Here is an 11,852-nt window from a genome sequence, read left to right as displayed (position 1 = left end):
AAACCCCGAAACCCCGAAACCCCGAAACCCCGAAACCCCGAAACCCCGAAACCCCGAAACCCCGAAGAGAATAAAACGCCGACAAATTGAAAAACGCTTGAGGTGTATTAATTATCCGGAAGTTCTAGTCCGAAATCATACGCCCATACGTGTTGCGGATTTCTGAAACTTGACGTTAAATATGAGGTTTTTTTGTTTTTTTGGCATGCACGTTTTTGTTGTTGTTGCGGACAATGTCCGCGCGCCACATAGATGGCTGTCGGCGCATGCATGTAGGGGCAGATAGACATCCTCCGGGAATGCGCATTTTAGCGGGCTAGAGAGATATGCATGTATGTGTGTGGTCTAGTGAATATCTCGGGGCTCCTCTAAGTCAAACACTCACACCAGCCACCCACCATCGAGCTCCTTGGTCAAATTTGCCATCAATGAACATTGGAAGCCTCTGCTATTGCGCTTTTCAGCCTAGCGCGTAGCTTACGATGCAACTGTAAGATATACGAAGCAACGACATGTGAATCTAACTAGCGCTCTTAACTGACACGATCGTGCCGTGGCCGCGACCATCACGCCGCTTCGCATGTTAAAATTAAAGTGCAATGTGATTCGAATTATAATATTATATTTATTATATTATTTCGGGGTTGACAAAACTACTTGTGATTGGTGTATTATCAACATGGTAGAAGTACAAAATATGCAGATGAACGAGGCTCAATTTTTCATATAACGTGTCAAACATGCGCAAGGACTTGACGATATATGCATTATTAGATGTAACCAAAATTTGTATGATTGGCTAATAAGAATTATTTTCAACAAAAGACCAGTTCATTAGAAAAATCCTAACTACGTCTCTTCTAATGTTGTATTTTGGATGCTCACTTATTTTCCATCCGCCGCTTGTTGATAAGTCGCGCCAGGTGAATGTCCTCTTGGACTCGGTCTTCGAGGCGAAGTTCACCAGGAACCGTCAGTTCGCCCTTGGCGTGGCTTTCAATTCTCCCATCAACCTTCAGGTAGAAAGATAACGCGTTGCGCTGCTGGGTCGCCTCCACGTCCCGCATGCGTGTCTCCAGGCGTTCGACTTTTTGAAAAACCTCGGTCGCGAGGCGTTTTTCCGTGACATGGGTCCATAAGGCCTTGTTTTCGCTTGTCAAATGATTCACAGTCGTATGCATGAGCTCCAGCTCTGCAAAGAGCTGCACATTCTGCTCTTCGAGGCTCTTGAGCCGGAGGAAAAATTCATGACCTATTTATTTCATACAGATTTGAAATATAAAATATTATAATATAGATATAATTACTGAAATCAGCAGGGGGCATGTCCATCACTTCAGAGGATGCACGTGCGCCCACTCGACCCTTGACGTAGGAGTTCCATTGTCCACAAAACTGCTTGATATTAGCAGGGCGATTTTTTTTGCCTAGAAGGCATTTGGCCAGCAAACGCGCTTCCTCCGGAGCTTTGAAAAGGATGTATGGGAAGAACATCGTGCCGGGGGGTTGCTGGTGAATCGAGCTTGGGCCAACATTAGCCGCATTAAAGAGATTTCTCCATTTCAGGAAATGTTTTGCTGTCATGTTGTTCACTTCCTAATTGCACAACATCACATTATTCAACACTAAAACAATGAAATTTAATATGGATATAAAATTACTTTGGGTTTGTCGTAGAATGACATTAATTCACGCCAAAGTGAACGAGTCTCCGCCAGCACCTGATCGGAAGTAACCCACGCCGGGCTGCCCACAACTGCACCCCCACCACTGTCGGCCACTGCTTTTGACTGCATCGCTGTATGTCTCAAATTAATGCGACAGAGCTCCTGATATCTAGCTAATTATGAAATAGGAAGTTACAATTCCTGCAAATGCGAACTCCCATCAGCGAAATCATCGCCTCAATTGTCAAGGCAATTGTATACTATACAATTGTGCAACGTTATATATCATATTTCGGGAAGCTAGATATCAGATATCAGATGGTACAAAATTTCCCCACCAGATGTCCCAAAATCCAACTTTGGGGTTGGGACATCCACTTTGTACCAAAAATTGCATACTATTGGGATATCCCAATAAATTATCCCAACAAATATGCTACTACGTGACGGATCTGTGATTTGTCGAAAGATAGGTGATTGCCGAGCTGCACTATCCAATAGAATTCAAGAATTGATATGATTGGATAAAATAAAAGCCTGCAACAACTGACACCTTCGAAACCTTATTATGGGTATAGTACTATTTTAAAGAGGGTATCACCTGTTTTCAAATCAAGTATGACCTGTAAAATATTATTACTTCATTCATACGTATAATATTGCTCTATAAATCAATCATTTTGTTTCAACGAAGCCCTAAAATTCCAATACTGAATTCAAGGTTAAATTTCGGCAAATCACCGATCGCCTGTTTGAGCGCCTAACTTTGACATTTTATTTGCCCTGATTCACACTCTTACACTTGATTTGATTTCGGACGATGCTATAGAGCTAAATAAAGTGAGTTTGGCACTGCAACTTTTACGTCGAGATAATTTGAACTTCGCCAGATACGGTCGATTGAAAGGAGCTCAAAATCGGCAAATCACAGATCCGTCACGGTATTTGTAAATATGCTACTATTTGTATTGTACATTGCAAGTCCATTCGTGCAGTTTCCAATGTCGGGTTAGGATACCGACCGGCCGGCATCGTGTACAACACCTCATCGCCATTGGATAACGTGACGCATGGGGATGATTTCGCTGCCAATGCAACGATAGACTCCGGTATGTCGCCATACAAGTGCCGGACATTAAGACCGCCTTGGATGCCGGTAGTCGCTTCCGATCTGTGGTGTCGTCTGTGAGTGCTGCAGCAGTGTTCAAGGGTCCGGCGGACAATCGCTTGCATTCTGCCGACGTGAATACTGCGGTGGTCACCGCTGTGGGTACTTCGTGGTCTATATCGCTGCAGCAGTATACGCCGGTGTCCGGTTGTTCCAACGCTGCAGTGGACGGGGATTTGCCCGAGAGGCGAGACCGCAAAACCCTATGCGGCAGCGTATCTTCGACAAACGCCCGCAGCATTAACATATACTAGTACTCTACATTCTATAACTTGGTGCTTATGCATACTGAGTACGACGTAGTAGCTCCGATAAGTAGGCTTGCAAGTACAGTACTGGACGGCGTGACGGAACTTGTTAAACTCGACGGCAAGGCGATGGCGACCATCGGCTTGCCACACCGCCGTTAACCTTTGTATTGTTAACTACAACTAGAGCGATGCAAAAAGGGCTCCACTCCAATCCAGAATGAACTTTGCAGCCTCTGGACATCATTCCCTGCACTTCTAAGCGACAAATTGGGAAGAGGACAGGTTCCAAAATGGGATGGGGACAGAAATATTTGGGGATGCGGTGGAGATGCTCTTAGAGCATTTCCAACGCGGGTCCCTATCCCAACTTCTTAACTCAAAACTTCGGTTATAGCCTTACTTCACGTTACAGTACGGATGATTAGGGACTTAGTCGGACAATTTTGTCCCTAAATCAGCGGGATGTCCCCACAATCTGCAGTTATTGGGACAACCCAGTCAAATCAGGCGAAATGAGGGCAATAACACCGGATTTATCCCCAAATCATCCGAAAGATTCGAAGGTGCCACTATTCTAACAAGTTCTGGGGATGGGATAGGGTCCCGTGTTGGAGATGCTCTTATATAACTGGCACACTGGGTCGAATTTGACTCAGTGCATTGGGAAACAGTTGCTGTATTTAATAATAAGGTAGTGTATAAATGCTATTAGAGTCTACACTGAGGGTGAGGGAGAGGTATAAGATCCAAATCCATGAAGGAGGAACTCGAGGCATGATCCAGGGGGTGGTGTGGCACTCAAGGCTGTATCTGGCCTTCCTTCGCGTATGATTACGCTATAAATCGACAAAGTCACCACAGTATGACAACCAGGCCGTCAATGACCTACAGCTCTCTCCTCTCGAAACAGCTTGATAGGCTTCTTTGCATCATTCCTCGCGGCACACCGCACGATATTCACAGTTCGTCGCATGGTCAAGTGTCACTGCCATCTAATTACGCACTAAGCTATAGCCCATCGCCTTAGCCCCAATCTAGCTCATTAGATATATGACACAGGGAACATGTAGAATGGCTCTCCTAACTCAGCAACAACTCCTGGATCCCAGATCACAGAGGACACCATCACAGCCCCCAACTGTTAGCCCCTTTTCCGATGCCCTCACTACCCTCACTCCAACCACATCCCCAGACACTAATACCTCCCGAATAAAGACACTGCACTACTCTATTTGCATCTGAGACACTAGGTCAAATTTGACTCAGTGCATAGGGAAGCAGACGTACAAATGCCAAGACAGCATCATATGAACTGGGCACTTTAAAGAACAGTCTAGTTCGCTTAGGATTCCTTAACTACATCTAGCAGTCTATCGTTAATATGCAGCACCGTGGCAGCGTGGTTGGCTTTTACACGTCAATGGGTTCATTTTCATCGAGGCCTTCGTTCTCATCGCCGTCTTCATCCTCGTCGGAGGAGATTTCAATGATTTCAGGCTTGTTCTTCACTTCTTGAACGAAACGCTCGAAGCTGTCGGTCTGCAACGTAACATACGCTGGCTTCAAGACCATTCCAGCCGCTTTCATCTTCTCAAACGCCTTGAAAGGAACTTGGACAAGTGGACTGGAGGCCTTCGACTTCTTGAATGTCTCGAGCTTCTCTTCCAACGTGGCTAGGAACTTCTCTTGGGGTACAACGCAGTTAAACTTGACTTTAGTGCGAAGGGCTTCGAAAGAAACCCATTTCTTCGTGTCGCATGTTTCACCCTCCAGGGCGGTGACCGGCAAACTTGAAGCCGTTGTTCCAAGCGGATTTACATCATACCCGACTCCTTGTCGTCGTTGTGCATTCCGTACGGTAACATGAACTTCGGTAATTCCTACATATATTCTAAGAGGTTGAGAGTGTCACATTTACAAACCTCGTTTCTGCTTCTTTGGCAGTTTGTCCACATCGGAATCGACATCTGCACTGGGCAACGCCTCCGCTGCAGGAGTTGGTCGCGTTCGCTTTGCCCGCTGCTTTTGTTTTGGAATGAACGTCGTGTCTTCTTCAACGTAGCATACATCGGCGTTGATTTGAGGTTCTTCTGTATAACCGGTTGGTTTGTCCTTTGGCCGCTCGACGTAGTTGTATTTCTTCAGGATTACTGCGGGGATTGAGCCATCATGTTTTCCCCACTTGAAAATCGCGTGGAGTTGACTTTCTTGGAATACGATGTACTTCTTCGCTCCAGTCAGCCGCAGTTTGTCCCCGTCGAGTGATTCCTTTCGAAACCCACTTTCGCAGAGCAGGAAGATTTGCAGCAACTTCCTCAAGACGTTGGTGCGGTCTTCGGGCTCCCACTGGCACACATGTTTGAAGAACCAGTAGTAGTTCTGCAGGACTTCAAAACATATGCGCCAGGGTTCACATCCGAGCTTTGACTTCTTCTTGAACGGGTCATCCAACTCGGCAGCCATGAGCTCATACAACTCCAGGTACCACATGCGCGCCGCTGTGCGGAACAGTGACGTGAACTTGATTGGGACTCCCGATACGTCGACGTGGTAGGCTTGCATCTCGGCAAGGCAGCTCTCTGCGTCCGGGTCTTGACTGCCGAACTTCTCTCCATATTCAAACGAATTGAAGAGTCGTCCACCGGCGCACTTCTGCCAATCGTAAAACCAAATGCACCGCTCCATCCAATAGAATGCCTCCTTGGACGCCCCATGCTTGTGCATGTCGATGTGGCTCAGCCCCAATTGAATCACATCGTGAGGTGATGCGTTTTGAAGTACCAGGGCCGGAACTGCTGGAACGGATTGGCCACTTTCCATCAGGCTTGACAGGGCATTTCCCGCGTCTTGGGTACGGTCATTCCACAACTCCATAATCGCCTTGATCCTGTGCTGCCCGTCGATAATTCCGTACTTCTTTCCGTTGGGTCCAGGAACGCTCAACACCACAGGTTCGTGTCGAAGCCAGCCTTCTGCAATCAACATCTTCTTGTGCTTTGCGACTTCATCCGCACGAATGGGACGAACGGACCGGACTTCCTTGAGGTTGAGCATGGTACTTGCTGGACGATACTCGCCGATTTCCGTCACGTCCACCCGTTGACTCTTTAAGTCGGATAACTTCGCCCAAACTCCCGCCGCTCTTTTGGGGTTGGTAGTCGGAATAGGGTTCTTGTTCTTCTTGCTGACCTTAATTGGCGTAGCGATGTCGTCGTTGAACTTGCGTACGGTAACTTCGAACTTATCCAACTGCTCCATTACATGTTTGGCATCCAGGTTTGGCTCGTACTGCGGCCAGCCAAGTTTGGCGTCCTTGATGTGATCTTCGATTTTCTTCCGCTTGCGAACGGTTCCTTCATCGTCCTTCCACTTCGACTTTTTCGCTACAAGTTTAATGTTCTTGCCACCGCGAGCGACAAGTACATTTCCTTCAACTTGTGGGCGATCCAGCAAGCTGGCGATGTCTTCTAAGTCATTCTCCAGCGAGGACCATTGAGCAACGTAAAGGGCGGGCAATTCGGTTTGATTTCCTGTGATTATATCAATATTCCATAAAATGCCAATATATACTCAACAGGTTATGTCGATGACTCTATGTATACCGATTTATGTGTATTGAATGCAATGCTAAAGGTCAAAGAGCCACCATACAAATATCAAGGTATACCGTATTCTAAGTATGTTGTTTGTCGATTAGTCTATTTCTGTGTACTGTACCTGATGCACTGGGTCCAATTTGGCTCAGTGCGTCGAATGGAGGTGTCGAACTTGGGTTTTCACCGAGTCCGCTTGGACGCGGTGTCACTGGATCCCCTGTGCGAAATACCCGTATATTAGTATTGAATGCAATACTAAAGGTCAAAGAGCCACCATACAAATATCAAGGTATACCGTATTCTAAGTATGTTGTTTGTCGATTAGTCTATTTCTGTGTACCAGTAGGTAATGAACCATCGGTGGCAACGCTGACAGAGCTTCGGGTGGACGTGCGGCTGCCAACGCGGCTAGGGTCTCCTCGGGGCTGCTTGGATTTTGACACCATTACTTGTTATCTCGAGTAAACGCGATAGAGTTACGGTAATCTACTTTATTCACCCATATTGGTTTATATGGCTACAATTTGAACTCCCACGCGTGAACGCACGCTCTTAATATACTTGGGCTTTGTATAGTATATGAAGATGAAATATAATCCGATATCCTGAATCCAAAAATGAATGGTATGCATATGTTATTCAAATCATATTGGAACATATCATACTATACTAAAATCAAGTGAAATGTATTAAGTTTCACAGTGAAGCACGTTGACAATGCATACTGTAACACTGAGCCTAATTCGCTTTAGTGTATCCGGATAATGCAGCAATGCGACACCGGTTAATTAAGATAGTCATATTTAGCAGTGCTATAACCGATATTTGGTTTCAACAATGAGCAGTTGACGTTGAAAACATACATCTTATGACAGTCTAGTTCGCTAAGGACATCCTAACTACATCTACCCGCAAAGTATATGTATGCTCAAGCATACATGCTATGAGTACTAATGGCGTTCAGGGCAAATCCCTAATTTGAGAATAAGCGTCTTGGACCAGTCCATCTTGCTTCGCTCGATTTCTTGCACGAGCGCTAGCTTTGTTGGCCTTGTCAGGTATGGAGCTCCATTCAATCGGTGAGCTCTGAACCCATAACTTGAATGTGAGTTGATCCGAACTCGACGATAGATCCTTCTTCCTTCATCCGAAAGCTTGCTTTGATCATCATTGTAACCGTTACGCACGTGCACATCCAACTGGTTCAACGTGGAAGGCTCGACGGCCACATTCACATTGACTTCAGCAACCGCTGCGCCTTGAGCGCCTTGAATTCGCACATTGATTTCGGTGGTGTCTTCATCGTCGCTGTCGGAATCCCATGCATCATCAACACACCGAAAGCTTCTATCCCGTGGTCGCTTGGAATTGCTTTCATTCCCCACGTAGCTGGTTATAGCGCTTTGAGTGCGCTTCGGCCGTGATGCATTTTGGGCCATGTTGAGCCAGTACAAGTCCTTCGCTCTTGGTAGACCATGACCAAGTCGTTCAGTTCGAGGTGCTGATGGCATTGGGTTGCCAGCGTCAATACCACGGAATGTTGAAAGGATACTAATTCGTTCCCTGGAAGCAATCTCACGAAATTGCGTAGTGCGCGGGACCTCAGCTGGTAAGGTAGAACTTGACGCCGCCAAGACATTCTCGTGGTGACTACGTCGCCCATTCGATGCTGCGGGTTGACGAACCACTTGTAACAATAGCAGTTGGTTTGCACGCTGCATGTCGCGATTCGACGCAAAAAGTGGAGGATTTTGCAAGGCATTCAAGCCCGGATGCTCGTCGTCTCTGTTTTCCTCGACAGTGCAACGCACATTCTTGTCGGCAACCAAACGACGAAACGCCAACAACTTATCAGATGCGCTCAACCCCTCGTACAGGTTCTTCTTTTTGCAAAGGAAATGCTTTCGCCATTCGCGTTCGTTCTCTCGAGCAATTCGTTCGGCCAACTCAAAAACCGACTTGCTGGATTCACTGAATCGTCCACTTCGTTTATCACGCGACTTGAACACTCTTGACAAGCCGCTTCCGTTTGATTTAACGTAGATGTTGAGGAATATGTCCAGCATTGTTTCGCGTAGCTCTTCGTTGTACGCCAGTTCAAATTGAGTCCAGTCATCGTCTTGGTCGGTCGCATTCGCTAGCAGTTCGCCTTGTGGCAATGAGTCATCAACTGCCGCATCGTCATCAGGCGAGCACCAACTCCAAAGTCCACTGCCGTCCATAATGTATGCGCGACTCATCAGGAAGTAGTGGCAAATGTAGCTCGTCATCCCAATTTCTTGACTTACAAATGCCAAAGGCAATTTGAACTTGTCCGACGACAGATCCGCCATTCGTCCGTTCGCAGGGCCAATGGACTTCATGGCATTCACAAATCGCTCAACGTTTGCCAAGTACTTCGGAAGCGGGTACTTCATGACTTTGACGTGGTGAAAGAGTTCGTCAAACTCTCGTTCGAAGTGATCGATGCAATCGTCCAACGTAAAGCCGTTAACTGTAATCTCCACCCGAAAGCCCGTCAACTGGTTTTGAAACTGATGGGCCACATCCGGCTTGAAATACGTCTCGAATATCTTTTCGAGGTGTTCGAAACGTCTTTTGCACAATTGGTTGGTGGAAGGGTGAGGCATCGATGCAATGCGTCCTTCGTTGATGTTCTTGATGAAGTGTACGACTTTTGGATAGAGCTTGATCTTGTTTGCCCTTCTTGTTCCCAGCGACGAGTTGGACAACGATAGGCCACCACCAACAGCATACTGCCCATGGACGCAGTCTTGAAGCTCATGGCAATAATCCATGAAATTCATCCACAGCATGGAGTCATATCCATTGTATGGGCCATGGCCGTACTTGATAAAGATGTGTTTCCGAGCAGCAAACACAGCAAGATGAGGCACCTTGAACTCCACTCCAAGGTCAATCACTGGACGCTCATCTGGGGCTGAACTCCGACTTGCAACGTCCCAAATCCAAGCGTAGCTGTCAGTTCCAGCTTTCGCACCGTATCCGATAACTCGGAGGCTTATGTTGGCAGCCAATGAATTCAAAATCCCCACACAATCCGTCGAGCTGATATACCGGCTTGTAGAGCAATGGATGATATGCGTTGGGAGAGGTTTTCCGGGCACAGCCACCGGGGCAACGTAAAAGGTCCCTTTTTGTTCGTTGTACGCAGACAAAAAGGCAGCAGCATAGTCTTTGTGCAAGTAGACGAAACATGGTTTCGTCAGCAGCAGCACATGACGATTCAACCACTTCTTTTCACTGGACTTGTCCGTCAGCTTCCTTTCTCGACACCCCAACTCCCAATCGCTTGGGCAAATTTGAAGCAAATCGTTGGTTTTGATGGACAAGCGGTAGTGATCGATGTCATACGTAGTGTTCTCGTCCAATCGCGGCACGTATTCCATCTCGTCGGCGAAACGAGGAGTATTCCATCTTGCCACACCGGGCCGAGCACCTCCTTCAGTGTTCGCACCACCGAGTGGATTTTGGCCTAGCGCATTCATGTCCGCATGTTCTGCCGCGCCGTGTCGAGCACCTCCTCCAGCATTCCCATCGCTGAGTGGAATTTGCCCATGCGCATTCGTGTCCGCATGCTCTGCCACACCGGGTCGAGCACTTCCTCTAGAGTTCGCACCACTGAGTGGAATTTGGGCCAGCACATTTGTCTCCGCCACCGGAGGCGGGGGGGCAATTGTGCTTCCAGTCCTGTTCGCGGCACGAAACGGGGCTTGGCCGAGGAAAAATCGATTCGCTTGGATTAATCGAGACCTGCCCAAGCTGTCACCTTCAGGATCAACAGGTTGGGTGTGAAGCTCAAGATTGTCCAACAAGACTCCTTGATCGTCCTCTGACTCGTCGTCCGATTCGTCGGCGCCAGAGCTCACGAGATCAATGACGTCAAAAGTAGCGTTGGATTTGGTCAGATCAATGACATCATGACCATGGTCGCGGGCTCCGTGAGAAACGTTGCAGCGATTACCACTCGTTGAGATCTTGGTTTGCCGCCACACTCGCTTCGATTTTCGCTCAATCGCAAACTTGGGCATTTCCGAGCCTGCAGCATTAAAATTAGAAACTGACCAAGCCTTGTGACTACTCTACCAGCAAAATGGTGGGATCGATTATCACTAGATGCATCGTTAGCACCGCTCTCTGTGGTGGGTACAGCATCAACACTGGATCGGACTTGAGCCAGTCTCGCTTGGACCTCTGTTCGCGTACACCAGCATGTCAGTATTGACACGGAGAATGGAAATCAACTCGGGATGTCCCAGGCGTCTAGCTCAATGCTTGTTATTCATACCTGAAAGGTCACTAGGTCGAGTACGACTCTGTGCATCTGGGGTAGACGCCTTATCTGGACTAGGTCGGATTTGACTCAGTCTCACTTGACACCCTGTACCCATAAACCAAAAGATCAATACAGATACGATTCATTCAACAACGTGTTATTCGAATACCTGAAAGGTCGCCGGGTCGAGTACGACTGTGTGCATCAGTGACAAGCGTCTTAAGTACGCTGGGTCGAATTTGGCTCAGTGTCGATTGGTGTCCTATACCCAATGTTCAGTTGATAAAAGCGTGTAGATATATATTACTCGTTGCCTCATGACCACCATTTTCCACACTGGTTGCTTTGCTGCTTGCCATGTTACCCGCAACGCTGCTGCCAATGCTGCTTGCCATGTTGCTTCTCATGCTGCTGATTACGCTGCCTGCCACACTGCCTGTCACACTGGTTGCTGCAGTGCTTGCCACGCTGCTCGCCTGACTGCTACCAATGTTGTTTGTCTCGCGGCCAAGCGCCCCAACTGCACTGGGTCGGATTGGACTCAGTGTCGATTGGTATCCTGTACCAAATGTTCAGTTGATTAAAGTGGATGTAATGTACTCGTTGCTTCCTGACCGTCATTTACTACGCTGCTGCCAATGCTACTTTCCACGTTGCTGCCAATGCTACTTGCCACATTGCTGCCAATGCTGCTCGCTTCGCTACTTCCACTGTTGCTTGCCACGTTGCTGCCAATGCTGCTCGCATCGCTGCTTCCAGTGTTGCTTGCCTCGCTGCTTCCAGTGTTGCTTGCCACGCTGCTCGTCTCGTTACTTCCACTATTGCTTGCTAGCTCGCGGCTTTGTGTCTCATCTGCACTGGGTCGGATTTGAT

General features: G+C 47.6%; 3 protein-coding genes across 3 annotated transcripts; all 3 read right to left on the bottom strand.

Annotated features, from left to right (window-relative positions):
- Positions 1–881: 881 nt before the first annotated feature.
- Positions 882–1,332, bottom strand: H257_13373 (hypothetical protein; the record flags this gene model as incomplete). The annotated part of the gene is made up of 2 exons (XM_009840871.1): positions 882–1,252; positions 1,308–1,332. 2 exons carry the CDS (start codon positions 1,330–1,332, stop codon positions 882–884), a joined length of 396 nt encoding a protein of 131 aa, XP_009839173.1.
- A 1,477-nt stretch (positions 1,333–2,809) lies between these two features.
- Positions 2,810–3,076, bottom strand: H257_13372 (hypothetical protein; the record flags this gene model as incomplete). The annotated part of the gene is made up of 1 exon (XM_009840870.1): positions 2,810–3,076. A coding segment is annotated over one exon (267 nt), but the record flags the coding sequence as incomplete, so codon positions are not given.
- Positions 3,077–4,496: 1,420 nt separating this feature from the next.
- Positions 4,497–10,734, bottom strand: H257_13371 (hypothetical protein; the record flags this gene model as incomplete). The annotated part of the gene is made up of 5 exons (XM_009840869.1): positions 4,497–4,966; positions 5,009–6,616; positions 6,804–6,899; positions 7,866–8,146; positions 8,558–10,734. 5 exons carry the CDS (start codon positions 10,732–10,734, stop codon positions 4,497–4,499), a joined length of 4,632 nt encoding a protein of 1,543 aa, XP_009839171.1.
- Between the last annotated feature and the right edge of the window lie 1,118 nt (positions 10,735–11,852).

This window comes from Aphanomyces astaci, assembly GCF_000520075.1.
Source record: "Aphanomyces astaci strain APO3 unplaced genomic scaffold supercont1.47, whole genome shotgun sequence".
In the NCBI taxonomy this organism is placed as follows: Eukaryota; Oomycota; class Saprolegniomycetes; order Saprolegniales; family Verrucalvaceae; genus Aphanomyces; species Aphanomyces astaci.
The sequence above is the reverse complement of the archived record's forward strand: the minus strand, read 5'-3'. Positions and strand labels throughout refer to the sequence as shown.